The 25,403-nt window shown below is 31.6% G+C and overlaps 1 protein-coding gene across 2 annotated transcripts in view; it reads left to right on the forward strand.

The window, feature by feature from the left end:
* Positions 1 to 25,403, forward strand: part of LOC128984690 (F-BAR domain only protein 2-like) — a 48,435-nt gene that overhangs the window by 9,113 nt on the left and 13,919 nt on the right. The window contains exons 5-11 of one of the 2 annotated variants that reach the window (XM_054404032.1): positions 742 to 840; positions 3,093 to 3,189; positions 6,077 to 6,169; positions 11,006 to 11,143; positions 19,295 to 19,397; positions 24,162 to 24,298; positions 24,931 to 25,064. In XM_054404032.1, coding sequence (XP_054260007.1) covers positions 742 to 840; positions 3,093 to 3,189; positions 6,077 to 6,169; positions 11,006 to 11,143; positions 19,295 to 19,397; positions 24,162 to 24,298; positions 24,931 to 25,064 — 801 coding nt within the window. The remainder of the gene's footprint in view (positions 1 to 741; positions 841 to 3,092; positions 3,190 to 6,076; positions 6,170 to 11,005; positions 11,144 to 19,294; positions 19,398 to 24,161; positions 24,299 to 24,930; positions 25,065 to 25,403) is intronic. The other variant, XM_054404038.1, reaches the window with a different exon arrangement.

A 25,403-nucleotide genomic window follows, 5' to 3' on the forward strand; every position in this document is an offset into this window, starting at 1 on the left:
TACCTATAATCTACATAAATAGGGTATGTATTTAAGCATTTTCACATGTCTTGGCTTCTTTTTTAACCATCTATGCCTATTGTTATAAGTTCATTTCTTCTCGTCGGATTTGTTCGGAAATTGGTTATAGTTTTCTACTTTCGCATGTACAAGGTTTGACCGTGAATTAACATTAAACTCCAGTCACAGCCAAGTGAGCTACAGTAGAATCCCTACAGGTTTTCCAGTTAAACCGACGTCCCCAAAGACTCGTTGAAACGGACCGTTTAAATGCATACTGTATACAGTAGTTGACTTAAATTTAGGAGAGCATTGTAATTAGACACAGAATCACTGGTCTAAAATCTTTCCCACGAGAACAGTCGTTTCAGTACCGCCCACTTCCTGCCGATCTAGTCCGGTTAAACCGATGTGCTGATAAAAATTGTCCGGTTAAAGAGATGTCATTTCCGCCGAGTGTGTTCCGGTTAAACCAATGTCCGTTTTAAAGGTGTCCGAATAAGAGGGAGTCTACTGTGGTTCGAATCTTAATCCAACGTCATGTTTCTTACTTTATCCACTACTATTCTAGCTGGTTCCCACTCTGTGATGGGACGTTTAGTCTTGTTTTAGTATCCAAAAACAAAAATGTTGTGAAAGGAAATTGACTCTCCTGCAATAAAGAAAAGAGATAATAGAGAGTCCACTGTCTTAATGTCTGTTAATTAAAAAGCTCATACTAATCCAGATTTTTAATTTCAGCACTTTCAAAAAATTGAAGAAGCACATTTAAAACAAATGAAGGAGTTTCTGAACACCTACTCTGAACTTGTTGAAAACAACCATGACTTAATTGGGCGGGTAAGATTAGACTTATTTTTATTTTTAAACTTTCAATACTATCCATTTGGCAGTTTTATTCATACAATATCAAATTCATAAGATGTTTAAAACATATTTTCATTATGTTTGTTCAGTTATCATTTTATTTAAAATTAATGAATTTAAAAGTTAAAAATTTCACTTATAATAGCCTACAAATTTAGTTGAGGATTTTTTTCTGACAATAGTGTAGATAATAGGCTGGTTTCACCATAAGAATAAGAATTCTTTATTGCTGTTACATTGGTTTACATGTATGGCACAGTCAAGGAAATTTCTTAGAACTAAGGTTTTAACCAAGGTTTAATTTAACATCATTAATGAAGTCTATTTCTCTTTACGGACACGGGTTTAATAGGTAGTTTTCAAGTACTATTTTAAATTTAGAACAGTTAAAACATCTTATTCTATAGGGTAACATATTAAAATACTGTTTGGATTTTCAATAAAACTAGTAGCTGTGGTGCTATGTCAACACTTTCTAGATATAATATTACAGTGGTTTCGTGTGTTGAAATTGTGTACATATTCATGCGTGCCTGTTTAACTAAAACTATTTTTTGCAAAAATACAAGACAGTCTAAAATATATATTGCTTGTACAGTTAAAATATTAGCCTTCCTAAGTAAAGGCTTACTGTGTGTACTAAATTCAACATTGTACATAATTTTCAAAGTTTGTTTTTGCAATAGCAAAAGTTTTTTTTTATAATTACTACCTCCCAATACAATTGTTCCATAACTGAGATGGAAATGTATATGTGCATAATAAATTCATTTCAAAGTATTAAAATCTACACTGTTCTTTAGCATGTTTATTATAAATATTCCTTTGGTAAGTTGTTTTGCTGTATAATCAATATGGACTCTCCACTTTAAGTTAGATTCTATGTAAACACCTACAAATGTTAAAAAAATTTTATTAAGCCTATTATTAAAACTAATACATAAATCTTGGGGTTTTTCATTTGTATTGCTAAATCATCTGCAAATAGATATGGCTTAACATTGAGGTTTAGGATATTTTTAGGCAAGTCATTAATGTATATTATGAACCATACTGGGCCCAAAATTGAGCCCTGTGGGACACCATGTAACACCTGTTTATAATCAGAAAAAAACACCATTGAAATAAACACTTTGATATCTTTTATACAGATATGATTCAAAACATTTTAAAGTATTTTCTTCAAACGTATAAAAGGCAAGTTTTTGTATTACTAGTTCATGGAACACAGATACAGTGTCAAAAGCTTTTTTCATATCATAACACTTCAAATATACATTATTTTGCATTTCTAAGTCATCATCTAAACAATAAGAAATCAGCTTCTGAACTGCATCTTCCTCTATTAGCTCTGAACCCAAATTGATTGTAATTAAATAGATTATTTCCTTCGAAATAGGATACAACTTGATCATTTATCAAACTCTTTAATACTTTACTAATAACAGGAATAGATGGGTCTATAGTTAATTAAATCTAACCTATCACCGGTTTTATATACAGGAATTTCTTTGACACATTTTAAACATTCAGGATATACCCTCAACAATACAAAGTTTAAACAAGTATGTTAGTACTTCAACTATATAAACTGCAGCCATTTTTATGATATCTGAGTTTAGTCCAAAAACATCTAGACATCTACTACTACTTAACCTATTAATTTTCTCAAATACCTGTTCAACAGAAAATGGTTTCAATTCAAAACTAATATCTGCCATTGTGTCCATACCCCTCAACACATTTATTTAGACTTCAGAAGATTTGTTCGATGTTGATAAATTATTAATCAAATTGTTTACAGAGTCTAAGTAATGGTTATTTAAAGATTGAGGGTTGAGAGAATTTTTACTTTCGCTTTTTCTATTGACACTAACTCTTTTATTTATAACTATAACACTGTATTTTTATTTTTACTATAAACTAGCAAACTCCAATGACTCCCCTTATCTGTATTTTGACAGTTCTTGCTATCGTTAACTAAATGGACTAGGTACTCTTTTCAGTAGCGTTTCGTTAAACATACTTCGGCTATAACAAACAGTATGATTAAATTTTAATGTCTGTATACCTATCCTGAAATGCTGATTTCAATTAAATTTACCATATCATTTGTTGCTTAACATCCTATTCTTTTGAAGTGTAATATTTTTAGTGTAATATTGTTGTGCTTAATGTCAAACCAAAATTATTTCATCCATGCTTTATTTTTTGTTCTTTTTAAGGAATACATTGAATTCAAAAGGCAATGTGTGGAAATGACTGTTGAAAAGCTACTTGAACAGTTTGTCCTCAGCAAATACACTGGGCTGGAAAAGCCAGGTATGAATTTAGTTTAGTGGCACCACAAAACAATGTTTTAAGGTCCATATTTTAGGATGGTCATTTATGTATTGTACTCTAATGGTTAATACTGTCTTATAATACCAATGCAAAAATAAAAATGCCTGCAAAAACAGCATCAACCCACCATTATTAACTAACAATTTAAAATGCCTTTATAGATAAAATACTAGAAATAGTAGAAATAAAATATTTCGCACATATTTTAGCATCTTATATTTTAGCATATTTATCATATATATATACAGGGTGAGTTTTAATTGTCCCCCCCCCAACTTTTTTCTACATTTTTTCAAATATCAATCCCAGACCACTTCCAAACATTGTTGGGTAGTAAGTACTTCATTTTGACAAGGTGGTCATTTCCGGCCGCCATCTTGGATCCGCCATATTGGATGCAAAATATTTTTTTCAAATGTAAAGGTGGGGTTGTGACCCATTATTTCGAACTAGATTTTTACCCTGATTACAATGCCGCAAACCGTTAAAAAAAATCTTGATTCATTCTAAAGTTATGAGGCCTTTTTAAAACTTTATTTTTAGCCCATTTTAACATTGTGCATTTACAAACTAAGATCATAATCTCAAAATAGTGCTAGATAAAGATAAGTATACACTACCAATTATTGTAAACCTATTTTAACTTATTTATGACTGATGCATTTTTTCGGCCGCCATCTTGGATCCGCCATTTTGAAATGGGATAAACTATTTTAAATATGAAGGGTGTGTTGTGACCCATCATTTTGAACTACTTTTTTAAGCTAAACACAATGCCGCAATCCATTTTTTGTTATCAAGTTTTATTTATGAATTATTGCAATATTTTTGTTAAAAATGTTAATATTTCAAAATTAAAATATGAAAATAAAAAATGGACCATGGAATTGAGTTCAGTTTAAAAAAGTAATCCGAAATGATGGGTCACAACACCCCTTTTATATTAAAAATAATTTATCACATTTCAAAATGGCGGATCCAAGATGGCTGCCGAAAAAAATACATCATTCATAACCAAAATGGAAATAGGTTGGCAATGACTGGTAGTGTATACTTATCTTTATCTAGCACTATTTTGAGATTATGGTCTTAGTTTGTACAAGCACAATGTTAAAATGGGCTAAAAATAAAGTTTTAAAAAGGCTTCATAACTTTAGAATGAATCTAGATTTTTTAAAACGGTTTGCGGCATTGTAATCAGGGTAAAAATCTAGTTCGAAATAATGGGTCACAACCCCACCTTTACATTTGAAAAAAATATTTTGCATCCAATATGGCGGATCCAAGATGGCGGCCGGAAATGACCACAATGTCAAAATGAAGTACTTACTACCCAACAATGTTTGGAAGTGGTCTGGGATTGATATTTGAAAAAATGTAGAAAAAAGTTGGGGGGGGGGACAATTAAAACTCACCCTGTATAAACACCAATAGGCTTAAGCTAGATTATTACTACAGTAGAACCCCTCATATCCGACCGTCTACTCGTTTCCTGTCTGGAGCCATAACGCCAAGTGCATTCGGCTCCTCAAAAGGTCAAACACGGCTGTTGCCCTAATTGCAGCAGACCATCACCGCTGTTGCCAAAATACCACAAGATGAGCTCACGGGTGTTGCTGTTACTATGGGTAACCAATACCTGTGTCTCCGAAAGTGCAAGATATGTTCATGAGTGTTGGTCTCGGAAGACGATAACCAGTGTCTTGGTAGATGATTTTTGCCGTCGCCAAAACTGTAAGATATGAATAAAAAGGTTAAATACCTGTAGTACTGTCAGTGATCCTGGAATTTAGGTCAGCGACCCAGGTTTCAAACCTAAAGGTTCATTTTCAAGCAGGTACCATAGTTAAAACACATAATCCTCTTCATAACTGTGGAGAGATATGCTTCTTCCGATATCCGTATCCGATCTTTTGGCCGTTCCGACCATGGCTTGGTCCCGTTATGGTTGGATATGAGGGGTTTTACTCTATGTCTGTACCCATCTAAATTCTGCTGAAGACTTACACACCTTTCTTGGTTGCACCCTGACAGTTTTGTATGTTGTATACAGAAGATCATGGTGAGGATGTGCAGTGACCTTGACCTGATAGATTGAGCACCTAATCTAACCTAACTTGGATTCTTTGACCCCTCGACCACTTAGACAAACCCCCATCTCAAAGATAGTGACAGTGTAGAGAAAAAATATGAGGCTGTTTCTCTGTGTACAGGTTTTATTGAGGTTAAAAGAGGTGCTGGTGAGTGTAGCGGCTGCTGGGGTAGAAGAGACGAAGCCCTCCACAGCTCCTTCTCTTTGTGTAGTTTTGTTGTGTATCTGTGGTGACTGTTTTTCTTTGTACAGGTTGTATTGAGTTTGAAGAGGTGCCGGTGAGTGTAGCGGCTGCTGGGGTAGAAGAGACTAAGCCCTCCACAGCTGCTTCTCTTTGTGTAGTTTTGTTGTGTATCTGTGGTGACTGTTTTTCTTTGTACAGGTTGTATTGAGTTTGAAGAGGTGCCAGTGAGTGTAGCGGCTGCTGGGGTAGAAGAGACTAATCCCTCCACAGCTGCTTCTCTTTGTGTAGTTTTGTTGTGTATCTGTGGTGACTGTTTTTCTTTGTACAGGTTGTATTGAGTTTGAAGAGGTGCCGGTGAGTGTAGCGGCTGCTGGGGTAGAAGAGACTAAGCCCTCCACAGCTGCTTCTCTTTGTGTAGTTTTGTTGTGTATCTGTGGTGACTGTTTTTCTGTGTACAGGTTGTATTGAGGTTAAAGAGGTGCCAGTGAGTGTAGCGGCTGCTGGGGTAAAAGAGACTAAGCCCTCCACAGCTCCTTCTCTTTGTGTAGTTTTGTTGTGTATCTGTGGTGACTGTGTTTTTCTGTGTACAGGTTGTATTGAGTTTGAAGAGGTTCCGGTGAGTGTAGCGGCTGCTGGGGTAGAAGAGGCTAAGCCCTCCACGGCCCCTGGAGTCAAGCGAGAAGGTAATGCAAGTCAGTGGTCTGGAGGTAAACAGTCCCGCCGGACCACCTCCCTCCTCAACCTCTTCATGTCCAACTCCCACGGTACGTTCATCCTGTTTATCTCTTTTATTATTTACCCCTTCGATTCTTTGTCGTTTTTTCCCTATCTATTATTCCAATTTTGCAGTTTATTTTGGTGTAGGAGCATTATGATACGTGTATTTTGTTTTTTAGATTTCCGCTTCGTTTAAGTTCAGATTTGCTTTGATCTTCCAACTTTTGTTATGTTTGGTAGGTGACACCAACCGAACTGACTTTAGTTCATGTAAAATGTTCAAATTATCCCGGTGTATGATCAAATTCTTTAATACTTATTGTACCGCTTTCAAATTTTGAGGAATCGTTCAATTGTTGATTTTCTGTTACACCTTGTTATTCAGGGCCATATTAAATATAATTGCCAACAATTATTTAGGTTCAAAGCACATAATCATATTAAGATTCAATGCCAGTGAACTGGGATGGTTAAGAGATTTATATAGGCTACAAGAAAATTCTTTTAAAATGTCTTATTTTAACATCACAGTACCAAAAGGAAATTTTTAATACTGGTAGAGAAGAATCAAAACCAATAACTGACAAACAATATGATTTATAATGAATTCATGATTCTAGTAAACGCAAAAGGTAAAATGAAGGAACGGAGCTCTGTTTCATTGACCACAAAACTTCCTGGTCAAAATATGTCCATATCTTTCACCTTGCTCGTAGAAGAACTGATGATATAATGTGAATTAAAGAAGATAAATTGAAAAAGGACGTACTTTCTTTGTCGATAGCAAATGAACTATGAGTTATCAATTTATAAAATACATTTCAATATTGCAGTCTCCTGATTTTGAAGATGGTAAGGGTATAATGTGAGTTTAATAAACACTAATCAAAACGTGATGCTCAAACATGCATTCAGTTCCTTGATACACTTTGTATATTTTGGCATGAAAACTCTTGGGCAATGGGTTAACGTTGAAAGTCTTTTGCTTCTATGTATATGCCCGTGATATTTGTACTCTTTTTTTTATTGTATATAAATGGTTATGTATTATGTTGTCTGTATATATACAAAACAGTATAAAGGAAAACTTTAAAATACTGGGAACTGACCTCTTGGTTTTCTATTTATTAGGATCGGTCAAACAGAAATAACGTATTTGTTTTAAAGATTAGTTTTGATGAATTTTTCTCCTCACATAAAAGTTTAATAAAATGTGAATCAACGTATGTTTTTTAACTTAGGGTTTAAGTATTAGAATGATCGTATCACCTGTAATGTAACTATTATCAATTGTAGCTTAGGCGCCGTTGTGATAATTCTTTATCAAAATATGTGGATGAACGAAAGCAATATTTCCCTTGATCTATGGGGTCCCTCAGGAATGTTGAAGCACATTCCTAATATGTAATGTGTGTTTTCCAATGTCCCTGTAGTTCTCCATCATTTGAATGTTTGAACAAATCTTTCATAAGTCTTGCGTTACATCCTCACATAATTGACGGTTGTTAACGATTGTTAAGAATATCCCAAGAAATTTTTAGAACACTTATCTTTCTGCTTTTTGTACCTTAAAGTATTTTTTGATATTTTTTTGGAAAATTGTCTTATTTTTTACAACTCTCTTAACTCCTTTAAAATCTGTCTTTGTATTTGTTTTGTTGTTCTTTTTTCTTGTTTTAGATCCCCCAACATTTTTCCTTTGGTAAGTCATGTTGTAATTTGCATGGATTTGTGCTGTTTTGTTTTTGTTACATCTTTTATTACTGTGTTCAAAGTTGTTTTTATAGTTTCTTCTAGGTTTTTATATCTCCCGAAAAGAAGAATCTGAACCGATACAATAGGTTGGTAACAAAATGTATCTGTTAGAGACTTCTGGATCCATATAATTAATCTTGATATCATTTTTAGGTAATATTACTAAACATAACACATGAATATGCACAAACATTTATAATTCTAAAGCAAATAATTTCTACAACATTATTAATTTTTATAATGCATATTGTTAACCATCATCATTTGTTTGTTTTTAGATTTTGAACCTGAGTATATTAACTGCTTAGTGTTTGCACTTTGTTTATGTTTTGTTGCATTTTTTATTGTTGACTATCTAATACTTGTAGGATATTTAACATTTTTGTATAACAGTGTGTTTTGAAGAATAATAGCATCTATGCTAATCCAGATAATATTACAGTAGGCCTACATCTATTAATCATCTTAATTTTTACCAAAATAAACTATCTAGTTAAGTGTATCAGTACAAAATAAATTTATGAGAATCTTAAACACACAAAGATATGTGCATTTTTAATAAGAATTTTTTTTCTCAAAATATTTTACCAGTGTGTAATAAATCTTTAAATTTATATATAATACCCATACTATGGATTAAAGTACTTTTTTCAGAGGAGTTAATGAAATTTATTATTTATGTTATTACTGTTAAATTGAACCCTTTGCAAAGAACTCATCATCGGTTTCAAAAGTTAAAGCTTAATATAATAGTGCATCACTTTGACTCAAAACAAAATTTACACTGAAAAGTAAAATTGTCAATGAATATTCTCCCAGAAAACCACCATTCAATTAAATTAAAATTTCAATGTGAATTAAAAACATTGTTACCATTTATCCTAGGAATTTTTTAAATATTTTTATGATCTGAATTACCTATTCCAAAATATTTAACAAAGATGTTATGGACTTCCCAAAATTATACGGAACAATGAAAGAATTAATATTTTTTTATATTTGTCTCTTATAATCGTGGTTTATACAGTTTTTCCTTGAATGTATTCTCATCTACTCCTTGAACTGTATACTTGCATATATATTACCAGGTGTGCTACTTGGATTTTATTATTTACATATAAAATTCATCAAGGTTGGATACTAACCCAATAGCTTTGGAGTTTTATGTGTGTTTTGGTATGGGTGGTTGATTACAAGCTACAGTTAAGTTGAATTTCATCCAGTTCCTAAAGTTGTGGGATGAGTACAATATCTCTAATAGAGTGGTTAAACTAATTTATACACCAAAGCAGACATGATTTGGGATTTGAAACAATATGTGTTAGGCTAATTATTTTTGAATAAATTAAAAATAAATTTTCATCTATAACCACTCAGGAGCGAGCTGAGTTATTTTTAAAGCGTGGGACTTAGATTCCCCTGGTCCTGGGTCAAAATCCCGCTGATCACCAATTATTTAATTTAAGTGATAATGCCAACATTTCTAGGCCTTGCCTAATGCGAAAAACAATCCGTCCTGCACCCAGTTAAAAAAACCACTCGGGGACTGCTCGGCTACCAATCAGACCCGATGGTTGGTGGTCTCACTGCTTTACAACCCTAGTGCTATTGCACAAGCAGATGAGATTAGTTTAAGTTTCCCCACATAGGATACAGCTTATGTTATGTACAACCAAGGTATAAAGTAAAACTTCGTTAAAACCGTGTCCAATGACCCGGGAGCATTTGTTGACAACAAGACACGTTCGACAGTGTTTTCGGGCAGTTGGCTAAGGTAGACTAGACTAATAAAAATGACGTGACACCCATTAATAGCTGTAACTCTTTATTTTAACAGGACTTTCGTTATCCTTGCAGTAACAGCTCATTAAGATGATACTCAGCAGTTCAGAATTTTCGGTACCCTGGCATTTTTTTTAAGTCCTGGATTTGCAAGAGTAATGTACTGGCTTGGACAGTTTTTTTTTTAGTATTTTGTTGAAAGCCAACCAAAATGGTACTACCACCTTGTCAAGGGTTGAATACGATTATTTTTTTAAATGTGTTTCAGTAGATGGTGGTTTGATGCATACTTAATATTCGGTTAATGTTTCTTAATTTTTAATATCCCAAATCAGAAAGTCTTTTAAATTGTTTGCAATCTTTTGTAAATTACTCTCTAACACCTAATTTAAATTTTCAGTTTTTATTTTTTTTACAGTTCTCTTCCACCCTACCAAACAGCAAATATTGGTATTCACACATTAATATATATGGTAACATTCCTACTGTTGTCATTAATAATTTCCCTAGCACATACATCCTCCTGTTTGATATTGGTCACCAATTTGAGTGATTTATTTACTTCTATGTAATTAAAAGACTTCAAAATTTGTCAAAACTTATGAAGTGACACATTAATTTTTTGGACGTTAAAAAGTTAGGCCTACAAAATAATGTTTGGGATGGACAAAGAGTTAGACACAAAATTATCTGATGGAGATTACTTGTTCTTAATTGAATTATTGTCCTAATTCCTTGAATAATCATTCTCAGACAAAAAGGTCTTTACTGGTTTAAGACCACTGTCTGCACTCTATAGTGATGGGGAGCGAGCTGGTGTAGTGGTTAGAGCATGGCACTTCGGTTCCTGAGGTACCGGGTTCAAATCCTGCCAAATCACCAATGGATTTTATCTAAGTGATATTGCCGTAACCCCTAGGTCTGGCCTGAAGTAATGTGAAAAACAATCCCGGGCTCGTGCCTAGCGTCCTAGGGAAAAAAATGGCAGCTAAGATGTATTTGAAACAAAACAAAAAATAATTGAAATTTCACTGTGATAATGCTAAAATTTATGGTTCAGAACCCACCTTAAGCTGTGTCAAATCAAATCCTGAGAAGAACTGTGTCCGTTATTGAAGATCTCCCTCTACTTCTACTAGTAGCCATACTCTAATTTTTACTTACACTAGATTATACACCTTTTAAAAGTGTCCAAACAGTGGGATGTATGTGTAGGGAAGGTATGGATTGTGTTGTGGTGCGTGAGTGCAGTGTGCTTGTTGCAGGCAGCGGAGGGGTGGGGACCAAAGACGGCGGGGGGGCACCAACTTCAGCCCCCACTAGCCCCACTACCTCTGCCAACGGTCCCCCATCTGCCATCTCTACCAACTTACTTGCCAGAAACCCCCTGCGAGGATCAAAATGTAATTAATATCTCTGCATACATTTTCTTTTCTGTACGTGGACAAATGGTTAATATACTGAATGTGTAGCTTAGAGGTTTGCATCTTGCACTTCAGTGCGGGATTGACGGGTTTGATCGCTGGTATACCTGGACAAAAATTTGACGGGTTTATACCAATTTGTTTCTTTCAAATTGTTTGTAATTATTTCAACAAAAATTCCACTGGCATGGACACAGCAAATTTATTTTTAGATTTTCAACATTGATCTTTGAAAGTATCCTAATTTTAAAGTTTATCAAGTATTTCTTGTAAAAACTGGTGAACTAAGATGACATTTGAACTATTTTTTCCGTATCCATGATAATACCACCTGTTTTAACAGCCTTTTAAAGATTTTTAAGTGAAGCTTCACCATAAGATTTTGAGTGTGTTGCTAGCCTAGTAATTACTGTACCAGACTTCAGTGTGGGAGAACAAATTTGATTTCTGGCTTAAGCCAAATTCCTCAAACAAAAAGGGGGAAATTGAGGGGTTTAGAACGCTTTCCTAAAAGAGTTACTTTCATACAAAATGCCACTGGCACAGACCCTAACTAAAAAAGATAGATTTAATCAGAAATGTTTCTTTACTATGCTATCTTATTTTCTACCTTAGTAGACTTTAAAGGAAAAGTCCAAGTTTAACCATTTGTCCATATTCATGTTTATATTATTGATGTAAGCACATTATACATATCTAATTGTTGTTTGGCAGTGTTACCTTTTCAGACACATTTACATATTTTGTCACATGCACTTGTATGTAAAAATCTAGGTTCAATAGCAGAACCATTTTTTGTTTCATTACTTTATAAAAAGAGTAATGTATCACATTATTTTATGTTTTTATGTTGCTTTGTGGAATTTTTTTTATGTTTCAATGTTTATCCACTTTCTATTTTGTATATCACACCAATTGTTTTTAATAAGGGGGAGGGGGTGAGACTTTAAGTTGTTTTTTTATTTCAGTAAATTTTTTAACTATAATCATCTAAAATTACCCATAGTTTTAAATGGACCATTTTTAAAATTAATGATAAACGATGAAATAAGAAAAATCCATTATAGCCTATTTATTATAACAATTTTGCAAATAATCAATTTTTAAAATAAAATTGAACCAAGTTTAGAGCATTTCTCATTGCAAAACTTTTTTTATCTTATTAGGATTCCTCCCTAAAAGATTTTAAAACTGATATATTTAAAAAGATATGCCTAGTTGAAAAAATATTTTTTTCAAGACATAAAGTTTTTACTGATACTAAGATTAAATTTTTTATAGTTGAAGAATATTTCATTGTTTGTAGGTGTTTTTTTTTAATACTATGGTGTTCTGTGCATCTGCATGTGGGTTGTGTACTAATTTTTTCTGCATGTGCTATTTGCTGGTTATAATTTAAGATTTAATTGTTTTGAACTGCATGTTTATAATCAATTCCGAGCTTAACCACAAAAATAGTTAACACTTTATAAACACAAGCTTCATAATTCATTACCATTAAAACTAAATTTTATATAATGAAACTCCTATTGTAGTCATATACTGTAAATACTACGAACAAGTTTTTTTAGAAAATCTAGCAACATTTAGATCTATGAAGAAATCTGCATAAACATAAAAAATCTGTATAAAGATTAAACATAGTCCTGATCTTGTAAAAATAAAATATTTTTGTATATCTAAAGATTCAACTTAACTAGATCACAGAAAACATACTACTATAACTCAAAATGCCAACCGCATGGTAAAAAGCATTAAGTGTTTTGAGAGAGCTTTGCCTGTCAATTGGTAGGCAGCGCCACCAGCGTTGCTATGCTGAGTGCATGGCAACGCTGGTGGCGCTGCCTACCAATTGACAGGCAAAGCTCTCTCAAAACACTTAATGCTTTTTACCATGCGGTTTGGCATTCTGGGTTATATAGTAGTATGTTTTCTGTGACTAGATTAGCCACTATGTATTTAATGTACAGTCACACTTTGGTACTAATAATTCTTGTATAAAACTACGGTTGTAAATTCGTTATTTGTTCAATTGTAGCTTGAAAGCAATGTGAAATATATTTTTAATTTCTTTTACCGTTTGTAAGTTCAACTCGGTGATCTGTAGAGTTCGCAAGCAGATTTTTTCCCCAATTACATTGTCTAATATTCTACAAGGGAATTTTTTAATACAGTGAGTTTTGTAGCTTTTTAAACTCCCAAATAAATCAATGTTGTTATCAAGTATCATGAACATGAAAAATTCACAATATGGTTTGCACATAAAAAATAAGCACAGTAATGGGTGATAGGATCATTTAAAATCAGAATCAGAAGTTTAATACCCCTGTCACAGCAAATATGTGTACACTAAGTGAATTGTTAGTGGCTTGAAATGAAATTTAAATTGTTGCCAATTCCAGTTGCTTTTGTCAGGTTTGTAAAACTGTTATATTTTCACAGAACTTGCATTTCTTTGGGTCATTTAAACTCTTCTTTCTTCTTTTATTTTTATTATGACACTGAATTAGGACTCAAGGTATCATATAGTGTATTTAATCCAGCAATCCTGAAATTAAACAAGTTCTCATAGTAATGCGCAGACAAACGTCTAAACAGTCTTACATAGTATTTACTTAAGTGTTTCTTACCAATTTCTTCTCAGTTTCATATCTCCAAAAGTGAACTACCTGGACATTATAATCATCCTAATTTCCTGTTTTATTTCCACTCCTCTTTCCATATGGCGGGATTGTTTTTATGTTTAAGAATGTAGGGGGCTTCTTTCCATTCACACCAATATTTGGGAAAATCCTATTTTGATAAGCAGAGTTGTTCGTAAAGTGTGTTGTGTAACTTAGTTGTTCAAAATATTTTAAAATATGACCAATTCCATAAAATTTTACGTTAAAAATCGTTCTGGCATACACATTTCTAATGTCTTCGTGGACATAGTAAAGCGTGAATCTCATGCTCAAGGTGGTGCATGTACAGTATTATGAACATCAAAATAAATTACAAATCCCCCACCTTTTTTTGGTTTGCCTGTCTTTAAAATTTTCTGAATTCTAAGTAGAGTGCCAAACATATTACTTTCTAAGTAATAAAAAAACTTAGATTAGAAGACTAATCTATCCGCTTATGTTTATGGTGTATTAATGAAACAACTTCTAGGGCACTTGTCAGTTTATAAACTCACCAAGTTCGTCCAAAATCATTAGTGATAACATTATAACTTCCAGTTACAACTTTGGCAAAACATTACGACAATCCTGATTTTCTTGTGAAAGATTTCTGTTGAAATGTAAAGACAAAATGTAAGGCTTTATTGTTTCACAAATTTAATATTTACCATCTTAATAAAGTTTTAAAAATCAATTTTTAAATAAATTCTCTGTTAGGAATTCAAGTGTATTCAAGCCGTGACAACCACAAAATGCAAGCGTATGAAGGAAAGAAGGCCCTAACGCCTATGTTTAGTGTGATATTGTAGTTTGCCAAGTGTGTTTCAGTGATATGTTGACTGACTGGAGTATGTTGACAGGGCCCGAGTCGAGGGATTCTATATCATCTTCACCTACCATGTATTATTCTAGCATCACCGCCTGGACGACAGGTTTAAAACCCAACAACACTGCGTAGAACGAGAGCACACATTCATGTTTTGTAGTTACTATTAGTTTTGCCGTTTCTGATTCATCCTTTTACACATCACTTCTATAGTTTGATTTATCGATTGTGTTTCCTCAAATATAGTCAATTTATGTCCAATATTTTGCCTAAAATGTTTAAGTTTTGATTTAATCTGAAAAAAATATTTCTAGGGTGAACTTTATGAAAGATTTGAAATAGCTGTTTTTCACTTTAATTCTAACTTAGGTGTTAGGATGATTACAATAAATTATATTACACAACTCTGAAAGTAATAAATTAGACGTGTTATTATTATGATTACAATAAATTATATTAAACAACTATAAAAGTAATAAGTTAGACGTTTTGTTAGGATGATTACAATACATTATATTAAACAGCTCTGAAAGTAGTAAATTAGACGTGTTGTTAGGATGATTACAATAAATTTACATTAAACAACTCTGAAAGTAATAAATTATACATGTTGTTAGGATGATTACAATACATTATATTAAACAGCTCTGAAAGTAGTAAATTAGACGTGTTGTTAGGATGATTACAATAAATTTACATTAAACAACTCTGAAAGTAATAAACTAGAGATGTTATTAGGATGATTACAATAAATTGTATTAAACAGCTCTGAAAGCAATAAATTAGACGTGTTGTTAGGATGATTACAATAAATTTATATTAAACAACTCTGAAAGTAATAAATTAGACGTGTTGTTATTATGATTACAATAAATTATATTACGCAACTCTGAAAGTAATAAATTAGACGTGTTGTTAGGATGATTACAATACATTATATTAAACAGCTCTGAAAGTAGTAAATTAGACGTGTTGTTAGGATGATTACAATAAATTTACATTAAACCACTCTGAAAGTAATAAATTAGATGAGTTGTTAGGATGATTACAATAATTTATATTAAACAGCTCTGAAAGTAATAAATTAGATGAGTTGTTAGGATGATTACAATACATTGTATTAAACAACTCTGAAAGTAATAAATTAGATGTGTTGTTAGGATGATTACAATACATTATATTAAACAATACTGAAAGTAATAAATTACACGTGTTGTTAGAATGGTTACAATAATTTATATGAAACAACTCTAAAAGTAATAAACTAGACATGTTATTAGGATGATTACAATAAATTGTAGTAAGCAACTCTGAAAGTAATAAATAACACGTGTTGTTAGGATGATTACAATAATTTATATTAAACAGCTCTAAAAGTAATAAATTAGATGTGTTGTTAGGATGATTACAATACATTATATTAAACAATACTGAAAGTAATAAATTAGACGTGTTGTTAGGATGATTACAATAAAGTGTATTAAACAACTCTGAAAGTAATAAATTAGATGTGTTGTTAGGATGATTACAATACATTATATTAAACAATACTGAAAGTAATAAATTAGACGTGTTGTTAGGATGATTACAATAAAGTGTATTAAACAACTCTGAAAGTAATAAATTAGATGTGTTGTTAGGATGATTACAATACATTATATTAAACAATACTAAATTAGACGTGTTGTTAGGATGATTACAATAAAGTGTATTAAACAACTCTGAAAGCAATAAATTAGACGTGTTGACAACAATGTTCTGTCTTTACAATATTACGTTTTATATTTTAAAATCGCTACTAATGGCCATACCATTTATTTTTAAAAGGTTAGTCCATCAGCTAATAATTAATTTTGAGGTGTCAATGTGCAATGTTGAAGAACCGCATTGAATGAAATTTATAAAAAGTAACTCAAACCTTGAAATTATAAAAATATCAGATAGGCCTAGTTAACAGAAAATAATACCACTAAAAAAGAATACTAAGTAACAAAATAAAAAACTACTTTAATTCTTTCCTCAGATGTTTTTAAGTAATATTTGATGACTTTAGAAAGATAAATAATAAGGCACTAGTTGCCGCATTTGTGATCAACAACCAGCTTAAGACATAGACCCAACCTTTGGATCCATATCCATATTAACTTATCTACATTCTACAACTATAACTCCTTCTCATTACAAATCAATTTAATCTCTACATTTTCACATTCTAATTGTAAGAGCAGGATAAAATTTGACTGACCTTTAAAGATTTTAAAACTGTTGTTAGATTTAGTTTCCGTCTGGTTTTATGCTTATTTTTATTCTGTAGCACGTCAGTAAAGTACTTTGTTTTAAGTCCATTGTTTAGCGTCCATAATTGTAAACAATTACTTCCTTCTTTGTTTGTTGTCGTTTTTGTATTTATGCTCCTAAAAGAATAAAGATAAATAATTTTGGAAAAATAACTCCTAAAGGGTTAATAAAACGTAAATAGACATGAAGAAATTTCAGTCTTTATTTAAATATATATATATGAATCAAATATTTAATGTGCACATGTTTGTCCTTTATAAAAATATCAACTGTGAGTAAATTATTTAATGATTTTAGATAATATAATTTGTCATGGAAAAACTGTTTGTGATGTGTAAATCATTCTCATTTTACTTTATCAGGAGATATAACATCAGTAAAACATTTAAAAACAATTAAATGAATCAAACACATAAATAATTTCAATACTGGTAACTATATATCTTTAAGATACTTATGCAACTTTAAGAGTGCTGTTTTTGTTCACAATTTACAAAGTTTTTTGTTGTGTCTTATTGTGCTTCCCCTATTTACTAAGAGAAGTATTTAAGATTTATCAATTTTTAGTTAGTAATTTCAGTTAGACTTGATTTCAGCAGAGTTTTTGCACTTTAGTTTTTAAAACTAAGGCATATAATATCAACTGCAGCTCAGCACTCCACTCAGCTTTCTGCATGCCTCATCAAATGCAGCTATAGAATTAGTCGCTCTATTATTAGGTCTTCTTTCTGTTCTGTTTTAGAACTTTATTTAGGGCCAACTGAAAGATGCTAAAACTACAAGAATTTTCTTAAAACCTAAAAAATACCTAAAAGTATAACATCCCTAGGTATAAATTAAAATTAACTGTCAAATAATTTATGGAATCCTATGCCAAGAAGTAATTAATTTTTTTATTGTTTTTCAAACTTTACATTTTTTAAATTAAAAGGTAGAATAACCTAAACTATAGTTTAAATACAGGGTGTTTTTAAAAGACTGCCGGGATTTCAAAAAATACAGGGTGTTTTTAAAAGACTGCCGGGATTTCAAACGGTCGTTGCTCGGGGATTATTCATGATAATTAAACGATTTAAACGTCAAGTTGAAGGGAAAAGAATAAAGTTTTTTTTCTCATTCTTTCATACGATTCAAAATTATTTAATAAAATGGTGATTTTCATCAATCTTATATGAGCATAAAACTGGCAAAGTCTGTACGCTTAGGGCGATCGGCGGGTTTATCTGATGTCTTAATGAATCTTTTTCGGCACAAAGGCTCTATCTTTTATAGATAACATCATGAAGTGACCAATTTAGGTTTGTTAAACTGAAGACTTTGTTGGGCAATCGATTTTTTCGGGCTTCTGATGCAGAATTGTCGGATTTCTTCGACTATGTCATCGCTTGTTTTTAGCTGGCCAGGTGAATGTCTTTTCAAAACACTTAACTCTGTGAACTACAGTTTACAATCTTTGCCTTCTGTTGCGCCGTAAACGTACTGGCAACTGGCATCAAGCGTATGACTCACAATAGCGGCCTATCGCCCCGCACCTGTTTTATGCATGCCAAGGTCAAAGATTCCTCCCTTGCTACATGGGAGACAAAACGTAGTTATTTTAGTTTCAATTTGACGTATAAAATGTTTAGTTACCTTGAATAGTATCCAAGCAATTACCATTTAAAATCCTGGCATTCTTTGAAAAACACCCTACTTAAAACCAGCCTAATTAAAATTATGTTAAAATCAAATTAAAACTTTTTCATGTCCTTAAGAATGTACTTTTTCTTATGTTTTAATTTTTTCCTCCCCAGCCAAAACAGTTTTTTTCTCTAAATATATCAGATTTCAAACCCATTTTCTTTTATTGTGTATGGAAATACCCTTTGACAAGTACCAGCATTAAACTTAGTTAAAATGCTCTAAAGATCTAAAGAAGGGAAATGAGGAATAATATTGTCAATTTGAAGGCAATGGGATTTTAAGATTGATTTGATTTTTTTTATTATTAAGTTAATGATTGTTTCAAACTGAAACACAATACACAATTCATAGTTTATTTACATCCACTGTCGACTGAAAGTAGAATAATTTTGTAGTCTATTTTGATTAAGTTTACATGATTATCTTTCATATATTTTACTATAGTTATTATTTTAAAGCTATTTTCATAAACAATATTTATTGATAATAACTGGAAAATATTTTCTACAGTTAGAAAAAAATATTTAGTAACTTAAATTTTAACCTATTATGTATGATTGTTTTCAGGCTTTCACAGTTTTTAGCAATAATTAAATAATTCTCAGTATAGCTTTTGCTGTCACTAATATTAATTTTAGTCTGTTTTATCCATATTTTTAGGGTTTTTAAGGAGTAGGAGAGATAAGCGCAAGGAAAAGAAAGCTAAGAAGAAGAAAGATGGGAGTCAAGACAGTACGAGCTGTAAAGATGAAAAGTCAGATGTGTAAGTCAATATTGAACCAAATTTTTATTTATCATCAATAATAATTGATGGTAACATTTGCTATAGATAAGTTATTAACATTTTACTGTTAAGAACTATTAATGCAATGTAATAAAATTAATTATTGTGAATTGGCCAACAATTAATAAATAAGTTTTCTCCAAATTTTGGGATCTGGAAACTGATCCCATCCTTAGATGAGATAGCACCGTAGCACTAAAAAAAATAACAATGTTCAATGTTGTACAGAATCCAGCAAAAACATAGCAAAGAACCATAAAAATTATTATGTACAGTAGAACCTCAATTAACTGTCACCCTTTTAACCGTCAATTCAATTCAATTCAATTTATTAATCACAAAAATTTACAATACAGAGGCTGAATATCGGCAATTAATATGTGACATGTCAGTACAAATCATGCATTATAAATTGTTTACACATAATAAATATATACAAACATGTCACTCTCTGTTATCCGTCACCCCGCTACATTACTTAGATTATTTTATTTCACTGTACAAGTACAAACATTGAACAAGTACAACATACAGAATGGAAAGTTCTGTATTACTCTTGTATATAAGTAATTTAAACAAATATGTATTATTCACTTGTATAGGGTTAAATTTCTTCCAAAACCATTTAAATAAACTTATTGTAGGCCTACAGGTTTATAATAGAATTTCTATTATCCGGCTATTTGTTTAACAATCATGCTACCGGTCCCGAGGGTGACGGTTAGTAGAGGTTCTACTTTAGTAGCCAAATTAGGTACTTCTACTAATACTAATGAAAATTACTGCACTAAACTTCACAAAACTAACACAAACTACTGCAATATTTCTTTGGGATCTCAGTTTTATTGGAACAGGCCTATTATACAGTCAAATATTGTTTCTTTTAAATTAAAATCTTCAGTAGTTTTTGTTAATAATTATTCTTATTTGTAGGCCTAGTTATTTTTTATGTTTCAAAATATATGCATGATTATTTTGGTGTGATTCTTCCAGGTACAGATGGATTGCATGGGAAGTTTCTTATGCTTTAGTTACCATCTTAGCTTAGAATTAAGTTTAGTATTCAGATCTCGAAACATTATCAACACCTTTTTCAGTAACTATGATGGGAAATGTCCAAATAATTTCTTAAGTACCATAAACTCACCATAAGCAACCACAAATTTCTTATCATATTTTAATGAGTCATCAAATCAGTTGTTATGATTACTCTACTCATTTGGTTTAGAGCCCTGATTATGTTGGAGATTATACAGTATATGAGCATAAAGTGAATTAATATAAAGTTATTACCTTTTATGCTGATTAAAATGAGATAGCATGATTAGTTATTTGTATAGTTTTAGCACTATTTAAAAACCTTGATGCATCTATTGTTAATTATCTTCAATTAATTGTTATATATAAAGAGACATATTATTTTGTTAATTCAAATTTACTTACTTTTCCTACAGTTACCTAACAACATTGTTACAACTGTATCTGTTACAACATTGTGACTGTTGTATCAGTGTTTAATGTTTTTGTACATACATGTTCTCTCACTGATTTGAGAGCAAAGTGCTTCGCTCATCAGTGAAACAATGTTAACATTGTCTCCCTCTAATTACTTTGTCTCACTCCAGATTTGCAACGTGAAGGCAAGTTTCTTTACCAATTTATTTGTTTTATGGTAACTGTAGGAAAAATATAATGTGCAACTTGAGTGCAAAGTGCAATCGCCTCACTCGAGAAATGATACCTCACTCGCCTACGGCTCGTGAGTAAGGATTTCTCTCGAGTGGGGCAATTGCTAACTTTGCTCACTAGCTGCACAAATAACTATTGATAAGCACCTTTTTTGGAAAAGTTCCCCTTACCCTTTGAAACTGGAAGTCAGAGTGTACACCTCTTACTTTGCCAATTAAGTTACTTTTTACAATGAAATTAAATAAATAAATATACCTCTATAAATAGTATTATTATTTTTTTATGACAAATATGGAGTTTTTTGTTCTAAATAAAAAGTTCGTCCTCCTGGAAACATAAGTTCCTTTTTAATATTAAAAATTTAAAATAATAGTTTTTCTTGTAAAAAGAAGTTGATTCTAGACAATGTTGCGTCAGGTTACTTGACCAAATATTTGTGAGTCAAGCTGCAGTAGTGTTTGTGATTATGTCGAGCTAGGCATTTAACATTAGTCAGCTGATAAGTGACTCAGTCATGCAGCGGACAGTTGAATCAGAATTACAACATGAGTTTCTTGAGAAAGTTTAGGTTAGTATTTATGTGCGATTAGCCTATTTTTGTCAATTTGTATATAGCTCATGAATGACACGTATTTTTAAATGAAATTATAATAAAGATTCTATGACATTGACTTCCTGATGAATTATAATTATTGATGCAAAGTCTTCCATAGAGTTTGACATAAAAACAACATCATTATAGATAGCCTTTGAAATTGTATTTTAACTTGATATAATTTTATTAAATTACGTTATTAAGTTATTATAGTCATAACTTTATTGAATAACAAAGTAGAGGTGTGCAAGCCAAACTTGAGTTGATAGATAGTGTAAAGTAAAATATTATTTAAAAGTTCATACGATAATAAAACAAGAAACTGGTTTTGAAATAAATATTACCTCATATTATCGTTTTCAAAAGGCATATTTTTATATATTTTTTCTTTAGTATGATCTTAAACCTAGTATAGAAATAAACTAACTTAAAGCACATTAGCATGAAAGTGCTTTGAAAAATATATTTGACACACTAAACTCAAATCTTGAAAGAATACAGAATACCCCCACCGCAGCAAACCTGCAGACTAAGCGAATTTCAATTTGCCTGATTGGATTTACACTAAGATGCCTCCTTAAAAATATCACATTTATTCCCTATTTAAATATAATTATTTTAACGAGTACTTAGGTTTGCTGCAACAGGCTCGTAAAAAGTGTTTTTTGTTGTAAAATGTTAATAGTTTAGTAAGAAGTTAATGTATTTTCCAAATTCAATCAAAACATGTTCATAAACAAGCAAATTACAACAGTTGACTTATTATCCATAAGAATAACATGGGAATTTTAAATTTACAATTTTTTTAAATTTTCTCCATAACCATTAGGCACACAACAACGCTTCAATATACTAAATTATTTGTTTTTTTAAGCTCTACAAAATGGTTTGGAAATAAATTGTGAAATTTTGTGTTTTCAGGGTCAAAAATGGGAAAAAATCTATTTTTACCCCATAAAACCCCCCATTAGCCCTGTTCTCATAGCCCGATCATGCTGGTTCGCGAACTCGTTCGAATAAATGTAGGTTTACACGTTTATACCAAATTTCATCAAAATCGGATCATTTTTGCTCGAGTTATCGCGCTAACGGACACATATATGAATTTGAACGGTTGGTGTTTTTGGCCCCTAGGGACCTCAAAACGAAAAAGCAAATCGGTCCCAGGTCCAGGTCTTACCATGAGTACTACGGTAATAGCTTATTATTATATGGGAAATTCGCTAATAAAGGGGGATAAATCTAGTTCTATTTCAAAATTAGAGAAAATTTGTTAACCTCAAATTTGGAATGATTTAGGAAAATATCCATCTGTGCTGTTAAACCTATTTATATAACAAATCTAGTATTTACTTAAGATAGTGGTAACCAAAGAATTTTACATTTTATTATAGGCTACTTTCCTTCTTCGTGAACACTATACCTTAGCAACGTGCAATGTGTAAAAAAAGTCAATTGTTTATGTTTTCAATTTTACTTAAATAATATGATGGTTTTTAACAATGTAACCACAAATTTAACTATGTAGGATTTAAGAACATTAATAGCTTGGTTACAAGCAGAAAAAACAGTATTAGCATTAGTACATTTGTACATTTGGTGTAGTGTAATAGGCTTTTATCACAATTTGATAATGACTAAAACCCATAATATTATCCTATTGAGATATTTAACAACTTAATATTAGCCAAGATTTTCAGAAATAGTGGCACTATTGTGATAATCTCATGGAATTGTGTCAAAATCGTGAACATCTACCACGATCATGCAGATTTCATGATAGTCTCGCATGATCTAATGCTATATAGTAAATTTCCTATTGTGCTATCTTTGCAGACGCTTTCTATGTTGCAATAATATAGCAATAGTGAAAGCTCGGCTCCACGTTCCAAATATGTCCTGTTTGATTGTTTAAGATTTTAGGCTATGTTCGCCTAATATCAAAAATAGAGGTGCTTTACTTTTACTCTAATTTACAATTTTGTTAAAATTTCCTCCATAACCATTAGGTGTACAGCTATGCTTCAATATACTAAATATTTTTTTTTTAAGCTCATAAAAAGTTTTCAGACTCGAAAATGAAAAAAAACACAAATTTTTACAACATAAAACTCCGTTCCCAATAGTCTGATCATGCTGGTTCACGAACTCGTTTGAATAAACGTAGGTACACCCATTTGTACCGAATAAACAAAAAACTCTGTCTCGAGTCTCGGTCTTACCATGAGACCTGTGACGGTAATTAATAGCTTAGGCTATTCCCTATTTGGGAAACTCGCTAATATTCCCTATATGGGATATTAGCTAAACATTTACAAAAATCTGTTATTTATGTAAACTTTTGGAAGTGTCTTTTTTCATCAATATAAAATGGACCATCACATTTAATGCTAATGAATAATTAAGATAAGTTAGTTGTTAAAAGTTATACAAGGGGTACATTATTGTTTATTTTTCAGGGAAGAGAAAGAGGACACTCACAAGTCTAAAACTCCAACACCAGAAGTTGATGATGAAGGTTACTGTATTCGACCCAAGTTGGACCCGTGGGATCATGATAAAGGCAGCTTTTACTCTAGCTCTGATACAGATTCTGGTAAGGCATACTTGTTCAACCCATACTTCTTTTAGAGTATCCAAAGTCATTTTTCAATCATCAAAATAAACAGAAAATACTTCCAGTAATAGTATAACCTATGCATACCTACCCAAACATCTGACATCTTGTGTTATTTGCAAAATAATGTTTACTAGTATTTTCAAACTGTTTTATTTAATTTTTTGGATTTTAACTTGTGCTTCTATAGATACCCTTTTTGGAGTAGATAATGAGTTTCAATTTGAGGATTCAAAATTATGACTAGGCTATGTAAATATTTTGAATTTTAAACTATAAGTGGTTTTATATACCTGTATTATCATTTATCGGTCATCCAAATTGGTTGCTATGTCAACTAGTTTTCGGCTCTAAATGATGAGGTTACAAGGCTGACAGCATCGCTTCTTTCGATCGCTTTTTTGAAAAATTAATTTGTAGGTAAAATAGCAGAAAACATAAGAAAAATAAAAGTTGCAACTTCAAAATGAGATAGTTTTATACAATTATGTGCAAAAGTTTATAATTGTCATTATTTTGAAAAACAGTTTTTATATTGGGGCTATGATGAGAATTTGTGTATAAGTTTCTTAAGGTGTTATTCTCTGACTAAAATAAAGACTTGATTATAGAGGATGAACGAGAACAGAAGATTCACGTGGAGATAAAACCTCTCGGCAATGGAACAGGACCCATCAGTGCGAGTGTGGACGAGCTTAGAGCCACTGTTGAAAACATCTCCCTCTCCCCACTTGGAACTATTCCTGTAAGTTTGGAAATGCTAATTCATATGTTACTTTGAGGGTCATGTGTAAATTAAGGCAGGGTACAAACTGGAGAAACCCGTTTCTGGAAACTGATTTCATGAAATTGGTTTTAATGTTTTAATGAAACCATTTCTTTAAAACATGCACACAAAAGAAACTGTTATCCATCAGTTTTGTGATTGATTCCCATTTCTTCTTTAAAGTAAGTTATTGTAATTGTATTTTGAACAATTACATCAGGAAATTGTAAGATGTTGCATATAAACCTTCTTTGAATTTAAGGGAAGTGATGGACAAATACCGTATTGTGGACAAATACTTAAAAAAAGGCTATCGGG

The sequence above is a fragment of the Macrosteles quadrilineatus genome, unplaced genomic scaffold, assembly GCF_028750875.1.
Source record: "Macrosteles quadrilineatus isolate MER2022 unplaced genomic scaffold, UCM_ALF_1.0 Scaffold_1__1_contigs__length_201487025, whole genome shotgun sequence".
NCBI classification, from domain to species: Eukaryota; Metazoa; Arthropoda; class Insecta; order Hemiptera; family Cicadellidae; genus Macrosteles; species Macrosteles quadrilineatus.